At 40.2% G+C, this 24,779-nt stretch overlaps 2 protein-coding genes across 3 annotated transcripts in view; one reads left to right on the top strand and one right to left on the bottom strand.

Moving 5' to 3' along the window:
• The first annotated feature begins 7,795 nt into the window (after window positions 1–7,795).
• prg4b (proteoglycan 4b) lies at window positions 7,796–17,255 on the top strand. 2 transcript variants are annotated; one of them, XM_040127905.1, is made up of 13 exons: window positions 7,796–8,031; window positions 8,141–8,219; window positions 8,584–8,700; window positions 8,906–9,028; window positions 10,217–10,276; window positions 10,373–10,660; window positions 11,498–12,265; window positions 12,765–12,851; window positions 14,667–14,803; window positions 15,003–15,159; window positions 15,365–15,472; window positions 15,930–16,058; window positions 16,759–17,255. In XM_040127905.1, the coding sequence occupies exons 2-13, from the start codon at window positions 8,147–8,149 to the stop codon at window positions 16,866–16,868; spliced, it is 2,157 nt and encodes a 718-aa protein (XP_039983839.1). In that variant the 5' UTR covers window positions 7,796–8,031; window positions 8,141–8,146; the 3' UTR covers window positions 16,869–17,255. The 2 variants fall into 2 exon arrangements, with proteins under 2 accessions (XP_039983839.1, XP_039983840.1); XM_040127906.1 differs by having other exon boundaries at window positions 8,135–8,219.
• tprb (translocated promoter region b, nuclear basket protein) overlaps window positions 17,112–24,779 on the bottom strand; it is a 28,727-nt gene continuing 21,059 nt past the window's right edge. Inside the window, exons 41-51 of the mRNA XM_040128515.1 lie at window positions 24,264–24,419; window positions 22,100–22,193; window positions 20,914–21,074; window positions 20,258–20,326; window positions 20,077–20,165; window positions 19,734–19,843; window positions 19,490–19,588; window positions 19,127–19,283; window positions 18,716–18,837; window positions 18,498–18,593; window positions 17,112–17,222 (exon numbers count right to left, since the gene is read on the bottom strand). Coding sequence (XP_039984449.1) covers window positions 17,173–17,222; window positions 18,498–18,593; window positions 18,716–18,837; window positions 19,127–19,283; window positions 19,490–19,588; window positions 19,734–19,843; window positions 20,077–20,165; window positions 20,258–20,326; window positions 20,914–21,074; window positions 22,100–22,193; window positions 24,264–24,419 — 1,203 coding nt within the window. The 3' untranslated portion in view covers window positions 17,112–17,172. The remainder of the gene's footprint in view (window positions 17,223–18,497; window positions 18,594–18,715; window positions 18,838–19,126; window positions 19,284–19,489; window positions 19,589–19,733; window positions 19,844–20,076; window positions 20,166–20,257; window positions 20,327–20,913; window positions 21,075–22,099; window positions 22,194–24,263; window positions 24,420–24,779) is intronic.

Below are 24,779 nucleotides of genomic sequence, written 5' to 3'. Positions count from 1 at the left end.
CACCAGACAGTTTCCAGTGTGAGGGCGAGCGCCCGCCCAGGCTCCATGCTGATTGGCTGGCCTGCCCGTCAATCGGGGAGAAACGTGTAGTAGGCATAGCAACCTCAAAAAGGTGGGTCCAGGAGAGTGTACGAGCAGCCCATTGGACAATGGTTTTCCGAGGTAGCGCCCACAAAATACAGGCTTTGGAAATGTGATGCAATTGTGGAGCAAAATAAAAACAAAGAGTAGGCAAAATTCGGCCATTTAGTAAGTTCTCTAACCCACTTTATTGTAACCTTTTTAAAGATAACTACCTCTTCGGGGATTAGGACCCGAGGACACTTTAAACTTAAGCCCTAAACATACAGTATTGGCCCTTTTTTTAACTTTAAGGTTGCAAAAATCATCTTGTTATTCTTATTCTTCTCATTCGATCTTATTCTCTATTGGGTTTCTCGAAATTATATAGAGAGTTACGAATAACCAGGTTTCTCATGTTCTGTGTAAACACTGTATCCTGGTGATGATCACAACTAGGATAAAAGTCAAAACTGGGATACTAACGTGCATGTAAACATACTCATCATCAGAGATATACCCTGTTTCAGCTTGTTACAGCTTGTCGTTGAACAACTGTATCTATGTCTAAAATGCAAAAGTCTTTGCTTTTTATGGTTGTGCGAGTCAATCAAATTGGAATATTATAGATGTGCATAATTTTGTACGAGTTTGCCCATAATTTAGCGTGATGTGGCGTACTTCGTGTCTTCAGAAACTTTGGGACCTCCACTGGAATCTAAAACGAAGACCTTTGGATAATGAGTGGCCTGGCAGCAGTTCAGGAGCTTTTAGAGGTTAAAAAAAGGTGTGTCAGGAGAGGTCAGTTAAGTTAAGTAAGATAAGAGGAAACGCACAGAAGAAACAGAGCTTCATCTTTGTCCTCCTTAATCAATGCTCATCTATCATATTGACTTCTATAAGCCAATGCAGTCAGGCCCCTTGAACTGCATAGACCCCTGTTATTTATTATCAATATGGAAGGCCATACATGTGTGTAGCCTTTTGCATACAGTCCCAACAGGTGCCAAAACACAAACTCTTTGTTGAATTGTTTTGTGTCTTTGGGATAGACTCGTCCTTCAGTCAACAAACACACACAGCTTCAGGGTATCCAAAATACCAGTGTGATAACTAAGCAATTTGTGCCTCACTACGTGACTCTTAAAAGTCTTAAAACACATCTGCAGCACTGATTTCTCTTCTAATGTCACCGCCAGAAGTGAATAATCTTAGTTATGGTACAGCTAATGATTTGTATAGGTCGAAAGAGAATGACATAGATTTTCCTGGCCAAGAATGAAGCCTTGGTGCTGTTAAACTCTGAAAGGTAAAGCTCGGCCAGGCTCTCCCTGAATGCCAAATTGCCTCAGATGACTGCTGGCAGTTAATAGAAATAAACTACTGACGCGTAGTCACAGCCCTGCTTCAGTAGCCTGATTCTATACCTGTCCACATCTCTTATACTTTTTAAAATAGTGAATAATGACCTAAAAACAAAATAGTTAGTGTACATTTCCTGTGTAGTAACTCAGATGGTTAGATAAGATTACCATCACTTCCCTCGTCTGACTTACAGTGAGCTACAGCCAGGAAGAGAACAGGTGAGGTATCTTATCTACAATATCTGTGAGGGGTAAAATTAACACAAGACATTTACCAAACAAGATTTAGATCATGTGATGTATTGCGTGTCCATATGTGCAGTGTGAGATGACATACATGAGTGTGACAGAAAAGCTGTGTGGTTACACACACACCCTGTCTTTCTGTAAACAGTGTGATAGGCAGGGTCCCTTCGCTTCCATCTGCATACACAAATGAAACGGAGGATAATCTTTTGAGCCTTTAATCCACAGATAAATCTCCCAAATAAAATGAAATGAGCTGTCGAATTTAATTATTTATCATCAGCCCCTGCCACCTGTTGGCGTTGCTGTTCTTATCCTGCATGAGTGCTGCTCCAGACTCCAGCCGAAATGCTCTCCTTTGTCTCCCTCCAGAGGTCTGATTATGATCACATTCATCATATCAATATACTGCAAACAAATATATATCGTGACAGGAAGTTTCATTACTTCAGATAGATTTTGCAGATGCCAGGTGAAGGGCTTTCCCTGGCGAGGGCATTTCATAGCTCTGATCGGTATCACAGGTTTCTTCTGTCCAATTGTGCTCGTTAGGTACAAATTTATACATATAGAAATGAAAACAAGAATCAAACTGAAAAGACACAGGGAGCTTTACTCGATAAAGTGATGTGCTTTTACTCTGATGATGGCAGACTAAGATTGTTGTGTTATTTCCTGTTTTGAAATCAACTTCAGTATATTAATTTTTGCAGTAAAATTTTGCACACAGCCAGGAAGTTGCTGAGCTTCTATTGAATGAGGCCCAGTGCGTACGCCCTCATGCTCTGCATCACCTCCTCTCCTGTGTGTTCCCGTTTCTGCCTCTCATCAGGCTCTTTCAAATCAGCTTAGCTCCTGCTTGAACAGGCTGCATGATTAAAGCTGGCAAGACAGAAGACCCTCCACTGCTCACAAAGCACCGACACAGCTTTGGATCCAGAAAAACAAGCTGACTTTCCCCTCAGCAGTCCTCTCATCTCCCCAGGAGATCCTGGGTGTACGACATCCATCTGTGGTAATAAGTGCGCCGTGCCTCGCCTCAGTGATGTTACTGCCTTTTGCTGGCTGTCCCTCTTTGCCAGGTGTCTGCCACTCTGTGGGCTTGTTGGCCTGCAGGGGAGGCAATCAGGGACACTTCTGCTCATGTCTGTGTACCATCAGGACAAAATGATGCAGAAAAAGTCACAGCAGCCACCTGTTGTTGTAAAGACAAGTAGAAAATCCTTAAACATATAAAATGTCCCACATGATGATGGATGTGATTGTCAAGAATATCTCGTTTCCATCTGCAGTATATCTCAATTATCGTAAACTTTGTTTAGCATCCAAATTAAAACAAAACACTTGTGCTGCTGCTCAGAGTGATGTCGCCCAATGTCTCCTTAATCTTTTTTTCTTTGATTTTTTTTTTGAAAATTACAAGTATAACTGTGATAGACTGCCGACCTGTTCAGGGTGTACCCCGCCTCTCGCCAAATATCAGCCGGGACTGGCTCCAGCCCCCTGGCCACCCTCCAGGTTAAGCAGTATAGCTAATGGATGGATGGAGGGATGGATAGTGCAAAAAATGGAATGTTTGTGTCGTGGATTTTGCATATATACACATGTACAAAAAGTAGTAAGCAGATACAGTGATGCCCCCGCAAAATAAGAGTTAAAGAACAATACATACACCCACAACAAACTGCAGTGCAGCACCGATCAACTGACAATAACGATAAAAGAATAGTAATTATAAAAGAAAAAAATATTTCGACATTATTAAATAAGTGTAGTGACAATTTCTTTTAAAAAAATTTGAACACTAGGGCTGCAACTAACAATTTTTTTCAGAATTTAGTTTTTCAATTTATCCTTTGGTCTAAAAATTTCAAAAGGTAGCAAAAAATGCCCATCACAGGTTTGTAAAGCTCGAGGTAATTTCATCACTTTGTTTGTTTTGCCTAATAAACAGTTTAAAACCCAAAGATTTTCAGTTTACCCTTACACAAGACAAAGAAAATCTGCAAATTCTTGCAGGTGAAAAGCTGGAAACAGGGAAACACATTTGGCATTTTTGCTTGAAAAATTACTTAAAAATTACTAAAAAATTGCTCAAAATAGTAGCATATTGATTTTCTGTCGACCACTAAATCCCATATCTTAAAGAATTCCAATCATGTCTGGTTTTACAAATGGTCAGGCTGTCTATTATTATGAGAATGAGTTTGAGAATTACGCTTGAAGAAGTTACGAAAATAAGAAATAGGATATAGTAATATAGTATAGTATAAGTCATATATAGTCTGCTGTCTGAGTGCCCAGGTGAGATATACTTGGTGATATCACCTGAGCACAAAGACCACAGACTGGAAAAAAAAATAAGAGAAAAAGGTGTATGGCTACAGTTAAACTTGACTTCCTCTTATAGGAATCACCCAAATTGACAGGGAATGTCAGCCTTGCACACAGTTACACACATTTTACCTGGGATTCGCACCCATGGAGCATTTGGTTCATTGTTACTAGGGAGCAGAGCGTGTCATTCATTCACTCAGTTCTCATCCTGTTGAACCACATGCCGGTTCCTCTATTAATCGTGAGGCTGCTGTGCCATCCCTCTGGGGCACATCGCAGCAGGTTTACTTTCTTAACTGTCTGAGCTACAGAGCAGTTCCTGCACAACTTGAGGCGCTTAATAGGTGGAAGAGGCCAACGAGGGAATAGTCTAGTGAGAGAAGACAACTGCCGCACTGCAAAAACCTTTTAACTGCCAGACTTTAATTAGGACCACAAGCTTGACATTTAAAAGTTTTGCAGTGAGTTCATGGGCAGAAACGCTTTTCTCTTGAGCTGCTAGATGTCGAACTACCGCAGAGCAGAAGAGAAATTCAGACAACCCTGTAGCCACAAGGGGGCGCACTGACTTTACTTTCCAAACTTTCAGCTTCAGCTTGACCCACTCAGCATCTCAGTGTGGCTTGAGATGTCTCTGGGTAAGTGACTTTCAAATTGATCTGACAGGGGCTCGATACTTGTTCTTTTCCTGGTGCTGTAGCGGAGGAATTTTTGTGTGGACTTCTGCTTTCAGTCTCTGTTTTTCTGCCTGGCTGTTTAGTAGGCCTAGTCTTTTCAACCAGATCCTGTTTTCGTGATTGCCTGGAGAGAAAAATGCACTAATGAGCCCTTCTCCTTTCACCCGACCATGACATGATGAGAAAATATCATGGGCATGATCTGACCCATCAGCGCTTCAGACCACAAAGTACCCATGGTGCAGATCAGCCCTGAATTATAAAAATACATCAGCACAGTGATCAGTCTGGAACAGAAAGAGGGATCCTGCCTGTTGTTCCCTCATAATGAAAGAAACCTACAGTAATACTGTATACTTTAGAGGAAACCACGGCCAAATGTCGTCAATCTATAGATAGATAGATGGATAGATAGATATAGATAGATAGACTATACTCAGATTATACTGCTATAAGGTCTTTTAAGTGAGTGTAATTGCACTGACTAATATATCATTATTAAGGAAAATACTTGTTGCTGGCTGAGACACCTAAAACTCTACCTCAGTGGTTCCAAACCCAGGGGGTCGCTAGGTAAATCTGAGGGGTCATGAGATGGTAGAAAGGAGAGAAAAGCAGGCTGGACATATTTCTGCTTTGCTAAATTGTTTTTTTGTTTTTGTTTTTTCATCTGTCTTCTAATCTTTTTTTTTTAATGTGTTTATTATTTTTCTTAAAATGTAACAGGAACACAAACAGAGAAGAAGAAAAAACAACACATTCACACACACACAAACGGACAGAGCACATCCTAGGTACGACAATAGTACAACAGCCACGGTCATAATTAAGTGTAAAGCAGTTTTTCTTAAAACAGAACAAATACAGCAATTAAAATCTATACATTATAAAATCTCAGACTCTCCAGATGTAATGTGTTTGACATTTCTCCCAACCAAAGATCGTACGTGGGCACATAATTCTTAGCAAAAGATAAGGAAGTAGATGCTCTAAAAATGGCTATGAACAGTTCAGGTTCCCAGTGCTTCCCAAAAGCCTCTGAAACACAATGAAAGATGCTTCTCCAACATGTGTAAAGTTTAAAGAACGTGTTAAATTACTGATCATAGACTTTATTACAAAACAGGTTAAACATCAGTAAAAAAGCTGCGTAATTTTTCTGTGTAACATTTTACACTGTATAAGACTATGTCTGACACTGACTGAACAGTCATTCACACTCTTTAAACATTCATCCCAGACCTCATCTTTTAGTTCTACGTTCAACGCGTCCGCCCTTGCCCGTTGAAGCCCTCATGTGTTCAAGGGAGTTCTGTCATGCAGGATCTGAAACCGCCCCACGAGTAACAGGATCAAAATTATTTATTGCCTCCAGGGACTGATGCTGGTCCAAAACTTAAAAATTGGGCATATTGCTTCCTGACATAGTCTAGAATTTGTAAATAAATAAAAAACTTGATGCAGGGATATTGTAAACAGCTCGTAACTGTGCAAATGAGGCAAAGTTTCCATTAATACAGTACATAGGTCACCTATATTACAGATACTTCTCTGTTTCCAAGTGGGAAAAAACAGTATCATTCAGGCCAGGTACAAAGGAATGAGTTTCAGTTTCAGATTTTTTAAAGTACGAAGGGCGACAAAGCTGTTACTAAAATACGACTGAATAACTGAACTGGGGCCCCTGAGGAGGGCAGGCAAGGAGGTCTTCTATGAGTAACCATGCCGGAGTCTGCGGCAGACAGGCGGGCCGGTTTTTTCCACCACGCCCAATGGTACATTTTAAAGTTTAGTAGGTTAAAACCACCTGCATCCTTTGGCTTTGATAGGCGTTTCTTAGAAATTCTGATGGCTTTATGGTTCCGAAAGAAGGGCATAAGAATTGAATGCAATTGCTTAAAGTAAGACTGAGCAATAAAAAAACGGAATATACTGGAAAAGATTGAGGAAGTGCAGAAGTGCAATCATATTGATTGTTTTAATCTTCCCAAGAGAATGGGAGGTTTTTTTTTTAATAATGTTTTATTTAATTGTTAAAATATGTTAGTTTTACAAACGTCATATCTGCTTGTAGCTACCTCCATATCCCCAATACAGAATAAAACCTGGACTAAAATTTACACAGTTAATGACTGTAATTGCTGCAGTGGTGAACATATTCAGGGACAAAACACGGGGTGGTCAAACACATCGTCAAAAGGTCACCGAGGTTCACGCTGCTATAAGGTCTATGTACTGAAGGGTTACTGCAGAAAGACAACAGCAACCAGGTCACTTAAGAGCATGTGAACCAGTTCACTATATACCATAGCAGAAAGTACGTGTTCATGGATGACAGAAACCTCAAATATTGTTCTGGTCAATTGTCCACGTTTGTCCCTCGTTATACACAATGTCCCTCGCAGTGGTGGAAAAAAACTAAGTGCATCTACTCAACTACTGTACTTAAGTACAATCTTAAAGTACTTTTACGCTACTTTAAATTGCTACTCCGCTACATTTACTTTTGAGATTAAGCTTTTACATACAAAACCATTTGATTTCAAAGTTTATAAAATATCAAGCAGCGTTACTGATGAAATACTTTCAATCTTGACACTAAGTGCATTTTGCTGATCTATATACTTTTACTTGGATAAGATTTTGAATGCAAGACTTTTACTTGCAATTTGAACATTGACTTACTTAAGAAAAATCATCTGAATACTTCTTCCACCGCTGGTTGCTCTCATGTACCATCGTGTATCACATACACATCATGATAAACATCAGTGGGATAAACTGAGGCTACTATGGTTTTGATGGCAAAGAACCACAGAAACAGCAGCCCACTTGACTACAAACCAACCATGTGACTAACAACAAACATGAATGTTTTTTTGCACCCTTGTTCTTTGAAAGACTAAACAAGAAAGCCACTGAAGTTAAAGAAATGACTTGCCTTTATCTAAGTTATGTGACTGGCCATATGGTATTGATTTGACATACCAGGTCTTTTATGATGTTAAGGTGTCCTCTTCACCCATTTGTGACTCAGTAGCAGGTCACAACCACTTTTTTCTTTTTTCTTTTTTTTTTTTTTTTGTGTGCTTTTGCTCAGAAGTGTGGGAGGTCAGCCGTCTGTCTGGCACAGATGTGTGTTGATGTGCTTCCAGCTGTTTTTGGGGAATCGTGGTGTCTGGACCCACGGTCTGGACTAGAGGATCCTCCCATACGGCGTGTGAGATCATCACACTTTTAATTAGACCAGATCCGCCAGTTACGGGGATGTCGGCCGGTCCCTCTCAGCCTTTTAAAAGCAGCCAGTCGAAACCTTCAGCGGACAGACAGACAGAGGCTCGAACAAGGTTCGTTACTTTTCATTCCGTCTCTTATCTCAAAGGATTTTCAGCCATAAATCGACCACTGACACAAGGGGAAACAGATTCATTCATTCTTTTTGTGTCCCGGTTGCAGATTTACATGAAGATGCCTTCCACGGTACCTTGTGCTGTTATTTTGCTGGCATTTGTCTTGACATTTAGCGCTGCTCAGAGTGAGTATAATTTGTGTTTTACTTGTATTGCTGTGTATTGCTGTGTATTGTATTATTTTTCAGTATTCTGAGCACCAGAAACATCAAACAAGATGTTTTTAATGAAGGGCTTTCCTGGTGTCGTGTGTTTGCTGTGCTTGCTCTCGTTCATGTTTACTCTGTTAATAATTATATGCCAGAGGGTCACCCTATGTCAGAGCATTTGTCACTACATTAATATGTGGCACAGGGTAATTTACTGACTGCTCCCCCAAGTAGACTACTGCAAAATTTAAAGGCACGGATGCCATCCGATTATTTGCGCTGCATGTCTCTTTCTGACATTTTAAAAATGGATTTCCCGTGTGCTCTGCATAATCAACAGCGAGCTGCAAAGGACGATGTGGTGCTGAGTACTACAGGGGTTACACGTGCCAGTGTGATTATACCTGCCTGTCCTACGGAGAGTGCTGCAAAGACTACAAATCTCAATGCACCACAAGTGAGGCTTTTCTCTCCAGATATACAAGTGCTACCAGAATTTTTCACTTGATCTATCCCCCATCCATGAAAGGGAGCAACATTTCATATACTGCCATGATATACCTTATGAATAACAATGCATGTGATTAATATATAAGGAGCTCCGTGTTGTCTTATTGTACGAGTCTGCTGAGTTGGACCTTTCCGTGTTTGTGCACAAATAGAAGACTCCTGTAAAGGTCGATGTGGAGAAAACTTCCAAAGAGGTCAGCTGTGTAGCTGCGACTCCGAGTGCATCAAGTACAAGCAGTGTTGTCCAGATTACAAGACCCACTGTGATGCAGAGGGTAAGCCTCGTCCGACAGATTCAGCATGTTAACCTCTAGCCTCCTTTCACGGTTTCATACTCAGTAGTGTCGGGCATAATATTTTCTGCCCTCATTAAGTTAAACGTGGTCATAAACCTTTGGTGCCGTCTTTTGACATTTGATGGTCATTTGATGTATGACCAGCAAATACAGTGACGGTTGTGCGAAAGCATGGCTGCATGTTGGAAAATCAGCCCTCACCTTCCTCAGTCGCACCATCATGCAATTATAATTATGGCAGTTTGAGATTAGCACCTGTACTTGACTGTTGAAGTGCAAAGAAGCCAGGAATAACGAGACATGGCAATGGAAACTAACGAGACGTGCTACTCCACCAGCATGTGGAGTAGCACGCAGTAATCTGCACCGATGCATTGGTTTAAGTTTGAAAGAAAGTTTCTGTCTTGGTAATAACTATAGAAGAAGTCAGTGGAGCAGCCAGTGCAGCAAGACCGGTGAAGAGTAGTTCATGTGATAATGTAAATGATGACAAACCCAAAAGTATATTTTCTTGGTAAAAGGTTTGATTCTTGCTACATTTTCTGTCATCCAGGATTCAAGAACCAGCGAATTTTATTTCACACCTTCAATAACTGCCACACGTCAGTAACCAACGCTCTCTGAACTGCACTCATAAATGGATGCAGTTTAGATTACTTAAATGATAATCATGAGCTGAACCCGATTAATTTAATAGGACATACATCGAGGAAGAGGGCGGGAGAGGGCAACCCCACTGCGGCTCTGTCGCTGTGGTTTGCTTTGAGGGCCAAGTCTCATCAGAACAAGCCAAGAGCGTTAGCCTCTCTGGCCAGAAGAAACACAAGGAGGCAGTTGTGTCATGAGTGTGTAGGAGGGGTTATGGGCACAGGCTCAGTCGCAAGAGAGGAAAGCACGAAACGAAGCCAAGAAACAATGAGAGAACATTTTCTTAGCAGTTTTAATTCAGGAGTCGGCCTGGAATCATTTTGAGGGTGGAGATAGTATTGCATCCTTCTCTCAGGAGGAAGACATGTTGTGACATTTCCATCTGGAAAGTCCGAGTCTGACTGATATGCGTGCTCAAGTAATTGAATACAGGGAAAATAAAGATAGTATTTTTTTTTAAAAACCGTTTGTGTCAAGCCTGAACATTTATTTATGTGAATTTGGTTCATTTGCCCGCAGATGACCATTCAGTTTTACTGGTTGGTCCAACATCATATCCACCAGATGATCCCAGTGATGGTGAGCGATGATGTCTCTGGATAATAAATCTAGCTGAGCGCTTTCATTTTCACGAGGGTGAGTGCATACCTCTTCTCACTTGTCACATTCCCCTAGATACGTACACCCAGATCCTTCCAAATGACGAAGTTCCCAACAATGGACTAGAGGTGGCCAGTCCAATCCCTGAGGGCACCAGTGGCTACGGATCAGCCACAGCCGACCTGCAGGATCACGGTTCTACCGAAACCACCCCGGACCCTGAGACCCTGGAGCTCAGTACAGAGGCAATAACACACCTTTCTCAGGCAGAAATTACTCCCCCAGATAATGAACCCACACAGGCCGACGACAGCCCTTCCACCCTTCACGTGACAAGTGGGGAAGCCCCCACTGAGGGCACAGGTAAGTGATATCCAGGGGTAACCTGGCAGAGACAAACAAATTAAAAGAAAACCAGCATTAAGTTCACTGCTCCTTGGCATAGCTTCTCCAGGTCTCTGAACTCTACTGCAGGATGAACACCATCCTTTCAAAAGATATACTCTGACATGCTGTTTAGATGAAGGTGGTGGAGAGCGATGTCCAACACATCGGTCCACAATCTCCCATAGGTGTCCCACTGAGTTGGTGCTGGTAACTGCGAGTAACTAGTTTCCCGCTTGCATGTGATTTACACCAACTTCATCCATTTTAAAACCCACCTCCACCCCCTAAATTTGAGGACAAATATCTTTAATTCTTTATTACAGACATTGCTTTAAAAATTCCCTTTTATCAGTCTCATTATTTTAATCTTAACGCTAAAACTAAAAAATAAAAACAGATAAAAACTGCTGCTCTAGCAATAATGAAGAAAAGGAGAGAGAGCATCCACCAAAGTGATTTCATTTGATTTCATCAGTTTATAAAACTAAGTTTTAGTGACATATGACTTTTATGTGACTTACATATGTTAAATATCATGTAGTTGTCACTTGGTTTGTACAATTAATATTTCCACTTAACAATGGTGTTATATGTTAGGTTTAACAGTTTTAAGTTAGTCTCCATGTTTATGTGGAAAAGAAACATTTTCTCCAGAAAGGAAGTTCATTTACATACTTATCAAACCCCTGAGTGTATGAAAGCACCTGCATTTGTTGTGTCTACTCATTTATGTAGGTTTAACCTTGTCACCCGTCTGTACACGTTGTCATGGATTTGATAACTTATTAACACGTGTCTCACTACAACCTCCAGATGCCAGTGATCCTCTTAGCTCAACCTACCCAGGAACGACTCTCCCTCAGCCCACAACAGCGGCTGCTCATGTCTCCAACCAGCCAATAGCAACCTCAGCGCCCCAGGCAGGGGTTTCTCCTACAGCCAGCACCCGAGAGCTGGAGATGGTAGAGCAGGCAACAGTACAACCTGAGGGTGACACTTTTCCTGAGCTACAGAAGACAGATCCAACTGAAGCCTCTTCTGATAAGCCAGAGGTTACAACCCAACCCTCCAGCACAGTGGCTTCAATATCTACAGGACCCCCACAGGACTTCACAGTCTTGGAAAAGTCTCAGGTCACCACCATATCTGCCTCGTCGGGGTTGGCCCTGACACCCACCCCAGACGCAACCACTTCAAACCCCGGACCAGATGATACTGAGAGCAACTCAGAGGATGCCACGGCAAGCCCCCCCCCTCTTCTGGCAGACCTTCAAGACCCTTCCACCAGTGTTTCTCCAGCGGGGCTCGGGAACACGTCAGAGCTTGTCCTGACGACCCACATTCCCTCATCGTCAGCTTCAGCGCAGGATGATACTACAGCTGACGTTATACCACGAGTATATACCACCGCTGATCCAGCGAAAGTCACCCCGGACCTGACCAAACCCCAGAACAAACCTGACCCATACAAGACCTTGCCAACTAAATCAACTCTGGCTAAACCTACCTCCAAACCTGAGAGTAAGCCTCTGGACACTGCACAAATTCTGAGCATAGACGATCCAAGAGACTACCAAGCAGGTAAGAAATGTCCTTATCACTGGTCCAGATTCTAAATAGAAAAACCCATAGCAAACAAACAATCTCAAAGATGAATGACCCTGAGAGGGGAATTTTCACTGCGAGTGTCAAAATTTCTTTCCTGTAGTCTCTGCTAAGATCTAATCTATATTACATGACTCTAACACTAATGCAAAGATGGAGGCCTCTAGTTCCTTTTCCATATTTATTACTGTTCGCAGCCTGGTTTATGAGCTCAGTTGTTTGTTTTTTTTATTTTGCCTCTGGGTGAACAAAGCTTCCTTCAAAGCATAGCTACAATATATTAAGTGACAGAAGTGGCTGTTTCCCACACTGCTAATGAACCAAGCAGTCCTTTAAAATTGGAAATTAGGCTCAGATATTTTAAAGAGTGACAAAAAATAAAATAAAATAAAAAAGTTCACAAAGCAGGAAAAGTACCTGTTGCCCGTTTGTCCCAACAGATGGTTTCCTCATGAATGTGTCCTTTTTCTCCCAGATGACAGCAACGATACAAACCTGTGTAATGGGCAGCCGGCCAGTGCGGTTACCACACTGAGGAATGGCACAACGGTGGCTTTCAGAGGTAAGTGCCAAGAAACTAATATTGACTGCAATCAGGGTCATTAGATAGGAGAACGCTATCATCTATTCATTCAAACACCATTCAATTAACATACAAAAGGACAGTGGTGTAGAGTACGTAAGTATATTTACTAAAGAACTCTCCATATGACCAATTTTGAGGTACTTTGTCTTTGGGGATTTTTTTGTTTGTTTTTTAGGCTACTTTATAGTTCTGCTCCACTCAGTTTCAGAGAGAAATATTATACGTTTTACTCCAACAACACATTGTGTCAGTTGTTAGCAGTTCCACCAAAGCATGATCTCATTTAACCATCTCAACAGTCTGAAAAGGTAAAATTATACAATATGTCACGTTAAAGCAAACAGTCAGTCAGATGTTTAATATTCATTGTCAAAACAGTGAATACAAACTTGTGCAGCAGAACTTTGCTTTTTCCTCTGTCCTACAGAACAACCAGATTTTATCCTGTGACCCTTTCTGGGGGCAAAGCCCCTAGGTTGAAAACCGCTTGACTAAACTACCTAACTGCAAATAAAGAAGTTAAAACTAGCTCCACTTCAATCAGCTACAATAATAAACTGCTACTCATATACTGATGTATCAGGATGTACTATCTAATAATGTCATATATAATAATATATCAGTAGAAGGGGGCATTTTTCTGCAGAACAAGTACTTTTATTTTTGATACTTGATACATTTTGCTGATTAAATATCAGGATTTTGAATGCAGCCCTTTTACATATAATGGGAGTACTTTTACTCAAGTAAAGGAATTGAATACTTCTTCAGGTCCATACAAAAAGTATAGACCTGAACTTGCTAAGGATCAGAAATGAAGCAAAGAACTAAAATACACAGTTCACACAAGTTGAAAATTACGATTCTGAAATCACTATGATGGTAATCGGTGGTATCCAAATAGTGGCCCGGGGGTGGAATTTTCACAAGTAAGAGACTTGTGTAACTCCCGGTAAAGATGACCTCGTTACAACAAATATAACCAATGGTTTCCGCTGAAAAAACACAACTGTTTGTGATAACAGTGTTTTCATTCAACCAGGTCTGGTCAGTGTTTGATGAGTGTGGATAACCAAAAAAAAAAAAATCAGTGGCAATCTAAGTCTTGTAGTGCAACTCAAAGCATACATTTGTGTATATGAGTTAGAGCTGAAACGATTACTCGATTAACTGATCACTTGATTGACAGAAAATTAATCGGCACATACACTATTCTGATAATCATATATTGTTTCAATATCGCAGCAAACAGTTCCTCAAATGTGAGGATTTTTCTCTTTTATACTTTACAGTAAACTGAATATGTGCTGGTTTTGTACTGTTTTTCGGACATAAACAAGACGTCACCACGGGCTGTGGGAAATTATAAATGGCATTTTCATTGTTTTCTGACATTTTATAGACAGAACTATAAATTGATTAACAGGGAAAATAATCGGCAGCTTAATTGATAATGAAAATAATTGTAAGTTGCAGCCCTATGAGTCCTTTTTTTGGTCAGATAAGTTTTACAGTAACATTAGCTCCTGTTAGCACTAGATAATGGGAAAAATTACTTCTGCGCTCTGCTACAATGCCAAAACAGTAAGTTTTATAAATGTTTTATTCTCAAACAGAAAAAAAAAAAAGTGCCTTTATAACTTTGCCGGCCACCCACCGAGTAATTCTGAAGGAGCTGGTCCACAGTTTAACCTAAGTGCCTAACAATAATAAAAAATTATAATTTATAATAATAAGACTTACAATAACAACAGCAACAACCACCACTGTATTTTGTTTTACTTTTTACAGGGCACTTCTTCTGGCTACTGGACAGAAATATGGTGCCAGGTCCGGCCCAAGGCATTACACAAGTGTGGGGCGTCCCCTCCCCCATTGACACCGTTTTCACCCGCTGCAACTGCCAGGGAAAAACATACATTTTCAAGGTGAACTTACTCATCTAATGGGTTTGAGGGATTTAACAGATGTGACCCGTTGTGACTATATCAGGACGGATTTTTTGCCGCTACAACCTTAAACATGGCTCTTCTTTGATCTTACGTATTTACCCCTTGAGCTCCAGTCACACCAGATAACCACTTCTGTAAAGTACGTTTTCAGTTTGTGTTACTGCGATGTTTGCAGGGAGCGCTGTACTGGAGATTTGAAAATGATGTTTTGGACCCTGGCTATCCTAAAGTCATCGCAACAGGCTTTGATGGGCTTCAGGGCCACATCACAGCCGCTCTGTCTGTGCCTCAGTACCGGAGGAGGACAGAGTCAGTCTTCTTCTTCCGGAGAGGTGATGATGACTGTTGCTGTTGAGTGTTTTACCCTTATTAAGCTAAAAAGACCAGTTTTACACTGTTTCATTTCTTTATTTGGGCTTTTATTGTCCTTTTTCAGCACAAAACACACTTGTGACTTTTATTAATCAAATACTTTATATCATGCTAATGTTCTGAATGAATAGATTCTGAGATTTTGACCCGGGGTTTGTTCTCCAGGGGGATGGGTCCAGAAATATTCATACCAGTTTGGCACCAGTTCAACGTGTGGCAAGAAAGTCCAGGCCTCCATTTACACAGTGCGCAAGCGGATGGCTCGGCATGCAGGTGCTACAACTTTTAAAAATTCATAAAAGATGAGAAATTCATGTTTTCACTTGTGTTACATAAATTCATCTCAAATGACGTTAATGACATTTGATTTTTTTCTGTGTGGTCCCGTATAAATGTAACCGATGACTGTAGTGGGTGTTTGCTGAGCATTAAACACACAAACATATTTACTTTGTTACATCAGGTCAATCTCTGAAAGAGTGAGTCATGCTTTTTCGAGGTGAGTGCGGCAGCGAGGTCCATCTTGTAAATAATGTCGTAAATAACATCTGAAAAACAAATAGCTTCTATACCGTTTATGGGGTTACAACTGGTGAAGAGTGGTGAGTTTTGTAAGAAAACCTCAAAAACAAAATGATGCTACATTTCAAATGTGGAAAACAGTGGGACACCCAGTGTGTTTTTATTTCCCCAATATGAATTCACGCATTTTACACTGTTTTGTTTCCAGTGTCTAATCTTAAACCAGCCATCAACATCCGAACATCCTGGAGAGGTTTTCCCTCAACCATCACAGCCGCTGTGTCCATCCCCACAAACACAGAACCGGAGGGATACAAATACTACGTCTTCTCAAGATGTAAGTCATACCAGTTTGGGAGTCCGATCTCTCATTTGAACAGATTACACCCTGATTTAAAAACACTGCTTTCAATGCAAACCTCTCAATCTACAGAACTGAAGTAGCAATTGTGGTTAATTGGTTAAATATCTCTTCTTTCTCCTCTATTATAAATAATACTTAATTGCCCATTTTCAAAATAACAAAATGTCCTTCACTTAACTGTCTGCCAGACATTTGTTAAGCTCATTCACATCATGTCTAACATGCGTAACGAGGCCCATGTGTGTCTGGGTGTGTGTTAGGGTGGGGTGGGGGATTAGGCAGATGTAAAGGTCATTGAGGGTGGTGTCCATTCATCTACAGCTCAAGTTTATAATAGAGTAACCGCAAAAAAGGCTCTGTTTCAACAATGACACCTATAGTTTAAAGAATACTGTAGTTCCTACAGTAGATGTGTCATGTCAGAAGGAGTTTACTGTCTCGTCACAGATCTTCAAATTCAGGTCTGTGGCCAAAAGTTTTCCTGTTAATGTCCTGAAAACTCTAAAGTCAGGCCTGTTTGAAGATGCATGAGTCTGTTCTATTCCAAATTCATGTATACCAAAATGGAAACTGGCATATGCATGAAAAAAAACAAAACAAAACATCTGAAATGCCATTCATAAATTTAAATGCTTGATGAACTCATCTAATAACCATTCTTCTTCTTTTGCAGCCAAATCCTACAATGTGAGGATGGATGGTGAACAACCTGTCATTGCTGCTCCTAAAGCCAACACGACACCTCAGAGCAACAAGTTCTTCAAATGCCCAGAGAAAGTCTAGTTGAACAGCAGTCACTGTTTTTTTTTTAAAAAGTTGCCTTTCACATTAATTTTCTTGTAGTTTTAAAGTTTATTACATACGTCATAAAACACACACTGCTTCAGCATGGAGCGTGATTACAAAAGGTAATTTCCAAGTACATTAAAAACAAGAGCAAAACAAAATACAACAGGCCTCAGACCAAGTGAACAATTATCCAGACTGAATGCAGAATCTGAATGCTCTGATTGGAAAATGTGTAAAGTGTTTCTGAAGGGAATGACGAGTTGTCCAGTCGTGCTTGCCGAGCTTTCTGACTAGTGCTTCATCTGGCAAATCGTCTCCCGTGTACGCCCCGAGAGGGAAATGCATGACCTGTTGAGATATGAACATTTTTTTTTCTTTTTTTAAAAAAAAACAAAGCCTGCTATACTGATGTAAAAATTCTGTACACTGGCTGTATAAAATATGTAATCTAATGGCTCGTGAGTAAAATGAAACAAACGCTTTGCCAGGATTTTGCACACATTCAGACTGTTGGTAAGCAACAGTCATAATGCGGAACAGTGCGCACACACACATGTATAGCTGCCAAACACACGTTGCACGGCAATTCATGTGCATTACGAGTTAGTTAATAAGGGACATAAAGATCTGTTTAAGTTGCTTTAGTACTACTTTTCAGGCATGCAACAACTTGCAAAAAATATATTATTTAAGAACAATATTATGGTTATTATTCAAAGTTTTTGTGTGCAAGTCTGAAACATCAAAGAAGAAATCTGGGACTTTATGTCTGAGTTACAATAAAGATGGCAGTGTTGTTGTAAAAGTCTGTGTGGAAGCCTCCTGTTTATTAGAATCAGACAAGTGTGATACTCCCGGATTTATGCTGTTGATTTCCTAATTATTTGTTTTATTTATTCATCTATTTAATTTATTTGTGCATTTTTGCCTTTATTTAGACAGCAATGGGAGAGATGACAAAAAATGAGGACAGAGAAAGCTGGGGAATGAGACACAACAAATATCCCCAACCAGAAATGAAAAATGGACACTCTGGTTCATGGCTAGTGCCTTAAAACCCTGAGCCACTAGGGCGCCCCACATCATTCTGATGTGTAAATACAAACAATGTGTGAAACAGCGTCACTACTTTCAGCATACCAGCTGTTTTTAAACAGACTTAATTGGCATTGCAAGATAAGCTGATCAACATCTCTCAACATCAGAGTACGCAGAGCACGCAGAGCATCTCAAACAACACAAATCCATCCGTCACTTGCTCAAGAACACTAAGTGACGGTGTGTGAGATGCCGCATCAGCTTGCAGTTACCTCATGGTGCTGAACGTGTTCATTTTCTTTTACAATACAGAGGTCTGGGCATCATTTTGTTCAACTACCCCTGCTTTCATTCACAATATCATTACCATGAGCAAATGTTATAATACATTTATCATACTTTTGTCGGAGATAAAAAATTAGCCAGTTAGGTTTTGCTATTAATACTGAAGAGATTTTAAAGCATGTCATACATTTTAAGGCTTTTTGCCCAGCTCTACCCCTTTGTTGTATTAAGCTGAAAACTCACTATACACACTGTACATATAAGCACTATGGACCTAGACCAGTTAAGTGCTTGTGATACCTCCTCTCTTCATACGTCCCCCACGGCTCTCTGGCCAACGCTGCAACTGTCTGCTGGTTCCAGGTCTAGAGGGTTTAGGTGGAGCACTGCTTGTATCTAGAAAAACATCACATGGCAATCGGAGCTGAGCACTGAACACAAAAGATAAAAAGCAAGAGAAATTACGTGACAGATATTCGCAGCTGGGAAAGCTGCACAGTCATGAAGCGACGCTGTACCTGCAGAGCTGGAGGAGGGCTCCTGGCTGGTGGAAGGGAGGCTGGCCTTGTCAGAGGGCTGACTTGGCTCCTCCACATCTCCCTGAGACACCAGTGGATCCACTGACACTTCAGCACTGGGTCTGGAACAAACATACCAACACAGAAAATAGATAAATAAACAAATAAATAAAGTAGTCATGCAGTCTCAAAATCACCTGAGAATACATGAACACAAGAAAGCCAAAGTCCCAAGAATATTGGAAAAAGCAACTGATTTTCAGTGAATAAAGAGGGGTTAAATTTTCAGATCAGGAATGGAGACTGAATGCTGCAGTCACAGGCCAGGGGTCAGAATTCCAACAGCTGGAAAATAACAAAAAACAAAAATATATAAAGATTGTAAAAACAGCAGAGAGGATTGTGTCTCACCTATCAGTGTCAGGCTCCAGGAAGACATCGTCTCTCTCCTCCCCAGTACCAGCTGCTCCAGGCACCACCAGGCCTGGTGTGGACGTGCTGACCATGGGAACCGACTGGGAGGCGCTCTCAGTGGTGTCAGACTGAGCCAACTCTGAGAAGACTGTTACTGGAAACATAGGGCATAAAAACAAGATACCGATACAATCACTGATGTGGTTTTTAAATCACCTGATAGGACTACTAAATCTGAAAATTTCCAGACTGTTTACTCACTGTTTTCAGTGACTGTAAACTGAAATGTGACGAGTACGCAGATAAAAAAAAGAACTTCTCCCTTCATATCAAAGTGACAGATAAAAAAGAGACATATACCTGGCGCTGCAACTTGTAGTGGTGTGGTGGGAACGCTGCGTCCACTGGACTCTTCTTCGTGATTTGCAAGGAACAAGGGGGTTTCATACATCCCAAGACCTGACGACAAGAATTTCTTTGTTTCAAAAAATAACTTTTACGTTCTGTGAAAAAAACTCATCATTCTGTTGTAGTTTTCTTGTGGGGTGTTAAAATGCTGTTTTGGAGAAACTGTTACTCGGTATAACACATGGCGGTGGACTACCTCCTTGTGACGCGAGTTGTCCCAGGTCAGAGTGCGAGGAGGAGCTGGTTTGGGGCATGTCTTCTGAAGGACCAAACCGGAAGCGTGGCACACCGGCCACTTGGGGAGAACTGACAAACAAACAAACAGTCATCCAACGCCATAAGAGACCAGACTGAAAACGGTTACAGGAAATTTTGTTTCTTTTCCTCTGTTTTTCTGTTTATAGGCAGCAATATCAAAATATGCACTCAAGCATCTGAATCTATAAAATTCAAAAGGTATACATCTAAGACCGTCATGAAATATTAAATGTATCCCGGGTATTCTGACATCCTCGTTTGTGTACATGTGTGAGACTTACTGGATGGCCTGGTCAAAACCATCACGGTGTGGTACCACCAGAGTGGGAGTGCTGGGAACCATCCTGTCATCATCATCGAAGAAGTGTTGCTGCAGAGGAACCGATAGCGGAAAAAGTGTTGGATACAAATACACACAGAGACACAATTCTTGGATGTTCTCAGATTGTATGTGTGCCTTACAGCACTGACCGGGACCCCGGGAGTGAGCTGAGGGACTCTCCCAACTGACTGGCGACGAACAGGGATACGCTGTAAAAGTAGATAATAAAAAAATGTTTAGCAGTGCTGTGATCTACACATAAAAAGGTAAAAAGACATTTACACTATAGTTTTTCATTATCCATTAATTTGCAATTTTTTTTTTATTAATCGTTTTGTCTATAGAATGGAAGAAAAAAAAAGTAGTAAAATGGCAGGTATAATTTCCCACAGCCCAAGGTGTCTTTAAACATCTTCTTTTGTCAGAGCAACAGTCCAAAATCCAAAGATATTCAGTTTACTGTCATGTATGACAAAGAAAGCGTCAAATCCCAACATTTGAGAAGCTAGAAACAGCAAATGTTTGGCAATTTTGCTTTAAAAAAACGAATTAAATTATTATTTATTTACCAAAATAATTGATTAAGCTGATTGATTTTCTGTTGATCGACTAATAGTTACAGCGTTAATTAATACTGTTAAGAGCAAAGGAGAAGGACATTTACAATTTATTTCTAAATGTATTATTCCGTTTAAAAAAACAAACAAACAAACAGTGTGATGCCTTTTATTATCATCACCACCATAATTTTTTTCCTGTTGTTTTTTCCTAACAAGGGATTACTCTTACTTCATACCTGAACCTGAGCGGGTGGTCCCAGTTCTGATGTTGGGGCAGGGTGGATGTTCAGGCGGGGGGGCAGCTGATGTGTTGGTCTCCGTGGCGACTGGGGCATGCGTGTACCAGAGCTTGTGATAGGTTGTTCTGTAGAGAAGGCCTCCATTGTGCTGCCTTCGACTAAAACAGTATTAAAAAGGGTTCAAATAAACAGATGTCCATTAGCTTGAAGTAAATACAGTGGATCAGAGCTATAAAAAACGTGAACAAAACTATATCAAAAACCAGTTAAACTACTTATTAAATTATAGCCTCAAAAATTCAGTCTTGGTAGATTTTAACAAAGCACAAACCATGTATGCAAAAACTGTTTAAAAGAGAAAATGTATATGATTTTAAGGTTGTTGTTTAAAAAACAAAGTCAGGATTAACGTAAAAAACAAAAACAAAAACAAAACAAAACAAAACATTCCATTTCTGTCAACAAAGTGGATTCATGGAATTTCTAAGTATAAAAAACAGAATATGTTTTTAAAAAGTCCTCAAAACAATTTAAGGGACAAATGTAAAAATGTGTGACCATGGTGGCTGGTTGGAATTATTTTCGCAGGAATAGCGTAAAATTTTAAGTCACTTTTCACATAAAATAGGCAGTGTATGATATACAGAGTAGGCGCTATAAGCTGTATCTTTGGCCTATATCCTTTCAGTCTTTAGAACAAAAAAAAAAAATCTTTTGGCTGGGTGTAATTATTTGTTGTCTGTTTATTTTTTTTCTATTATTTTCCCATATTTTTCTGTAATTATTTACAGACTGAAATAAATTTCAATTTTTCAAAAAAATTTTCTTAATGGAACCAATATTGTATGTTCTTGGGCCCCCTACCTGCCAAATGTACTCAATTTGGGTTTTATTTTTAAGACCCCCAGCTATACAGGCCTACAACGTGAGCAAAATAACTAATAAATAAATAACTAAATTTGTTTCATTTTCAAAGTAATGCAAGCTTCCGTAAAATGATCTTTATTTTGGCAAACAGTTGTGCAAATCTTTCCTACAGACAGGAAACCAAACATTACATATTTCTCAGTCATCGTGTTAAGTGTCAGATAACTAATTGGATGGCGGGACAGTTTGTGAGCACATGTGGAGAGTCTGAGGTGGATGTACGTATGTGCATTCGACAGGGTTTCCTGGATCTTACAGCTGGGCGTCTGGGAATCTGCTGGCCTCTGGGTGGAGTCAGACGCCCCCAAACTCTCCTCTGTCTCTGTGCCCGGGTCTGTTACATCAGCTCCCTGAGAAAGGAAAGAACAAAAGGAAAAAAAAGAGAAAAGGGTGGTAAAAGAAAAACCAAACCATAAGTAGAATTTTAAAAAGTTAAATGGGGTCAAATAAAAACATTAAGTGAGAAAAAGAGGAGAAGTGAAGATGAGCAGAAAAAATAAAATAAATAAATAAATAAAGAGGAAACAGGTTATGGGATGATTAAGCCACACTATAGATGCCAGGATATAATGGCAGAACACCAGATATTTATTTTGATTAATTGTCTCCCTATATGGAACAAAGGTGCCCTTCATGGAAGGCCCAAAATTCCAGTTAAAAAAGGCTCATCTTTCCATGTATACTGGTTTAAATGTGAGGAACTGTACAGAATCCTGCATACACTGACAAACCTTATAGATGCACAATTAAAGTGAGACATTTTTCTATTCCCTGTGTAATTAAAATTATTGTATTATGTACCCACCAGAAGGGTCACCTCACCACACCTCTGGCAGAGAAAGCAATAAGAACAAGCACCCATGCTTGGAAAAGGCAACACCCTTCTCAGAAGTCATTTCAACTTTAACAAGAGACTGTACGTTGCCTCCCTTCTCTTGGTCTTTCTTTGATTCCAGCCTTTTGTTCCTTGCATCCCGTAAGTGAGATTTATGAAATATCTAATTACAGTCATTTTTCTTCACACTTAACCAAACATAATTTTGGTTTATACCTTTGATTTTAATATTTTATGTGTATTTTTGAGACAGCAACAGTCTTTTCAGCAAACGCCCCAAAACAACATGTTTACGCTCAGGTGACAAAGCGCTCTAGTGGCTGTAGTAATTAGGATGGGAACAAAGGAGGAAGTCAGGTGATGTAACAAAGCGACAAAGACTGTAGGGAGGAGATCGGGTTGGATGGAGGTTTTAACAAAACATTAGACTTTAACATTGGAGACTGCTGTTTGTTTCTTATTTCAAACCGATATTCAACATTGTTTTCTTTTAAACATGACCACTATCGGTTTATAACGACCAAGGTCCTCTAATCTTAATAAAGTACTTATTTTAACCTAAACCATGATGTTCCCCTAAACCTAACCAAACCTTTACCATAGCACTGTCAGATTATCATCGTTTTTCTTTTCTCTATCAAATCTCCCGCAGCTGCTGGAGGCGCTAATTCAGGAGACGCTCCTATGTGTTGTGTGGGAGGGCAGGGACAAATGACCTATATGGTTGTTTAGATTGGAGGACTCGTCTTGAAGTGTTCTTCAATTAAACAATTAACTATTATGAGAGTAACTCAATAATTTGAATGCAACTTAATGTGTAATATTTGATTTTTTAAAGTTAAGGTATAAGCAAGTTGTATTTCATTGTTTTGTGATTATCTTCCCTGATTTCTATTTTCATTTCTACCCTCCAATCAAGTTTACAGGATAATTAAAAATTCGGGGATTAAGGGAAGTAAGGAAATTTGTTATCTGCTGGAGACTACCACTCTGATGTCCACAAAATGTCTATTAATGATATTGCAGGCACGAAAGAGACCTAAAACTTATATTCTATTGCAGGGTATTAAACCTTGGTCATTGTTGCAGCTGGTATGTGCCTTGTTCTTCTAACGACTGCCTTCATAAGTAATTAATGTGTTTTTTTAAAAAAAACAAAAACAAAAAAATATTTTATAAAAACACACCAGACGACGGTGGTTTGTAGATTCCCAACTTCAAACTACTTTCACACATGCAGATTAAAAATGAAAGACCATTAACTGTACATTTGCAGACACTGTCTCATCCCACAGAACATGTCCAACCACGACTAGAGAGACAAGGTAAACAGCTAAAGTAAACACACGCGCAGTTTTTATGCAGACAGAAAGTTACGACACGGGGGTAAAATACAAGTGACAGTGAAACGAGACGGTGTGGAAAAACTGAGTGTATGAGCTGGAAAGGGCATGTAAATCTCTGACAGAAAGCATGGGAAGAGTTAACGTGTTGTAGTGGATGTGAAAGCAAGTTTGGGTGAGGGCGTATACAAAGGTCAAAGGTGTACCTATGAGTACATTATGTGTCATACAGTTAATCGCACCTCTGTGTCGTCTTCTTCGTAAGCCTCGTTGCCGTCTCCGCTCCCCTCGTTACTCTCCTCTCCTTCCTCCCCCATCCCTCCCTCATCTTCCTCCTCATCCTCTTCTTCTTCCTCCTCCTCTTCTTCATCTTCCTCTTCTTCCTCCTCATCATAGTCCTACATTGAGCAGTGGACAAATCATTAGTAGCAGGAAACAGACATTTCTGAAAGAAATTCTGGGACTGGTGTCTAATGCCACTTTACATATTGCCAATTAAAATGCTTTCTACCTGCTCTTCTTCCTCCTCATCCTCCTCTTCCTGGTCCTCTTCTTCATCTTCCTCTTCTTCCTCCTCATCCTCTTCTTCTTCCTCCTCCTCTTCTTCATCTTCCTCTTCTTCCTCCTCATCATAGTCCTACATTGAGCAGTGGACAAATCATTAGTAGCAGGAAACAGACATTTCTGAAAGACAAATTCTGGGACTGGTGTCTAATGCCACTTTACATATTGCCAATTAAAATGCTTTCTACCTGCTC

This window comes from Xiphias gladius, chromosome 6 (assembly GCF_016859285.1).
Source record: "Xiphias gladius isolate SHS-SW01 ecotype Sanya breed wild chromosome 6, ASM1685928v1, whole genome shotgun sequence".
Taxonomy (NCBI): domain Eukaryota; kingdom Metazoa; phylum Chordata; class Actinopteri; order Istiophoriformes; family Xiphiidae; genus Xiphias; species Xiphias gladius.
Note: the sequence above shows the minus strand (reverse complement) of the source record. Positions and strands in the feature narration are given on the sequence as shown.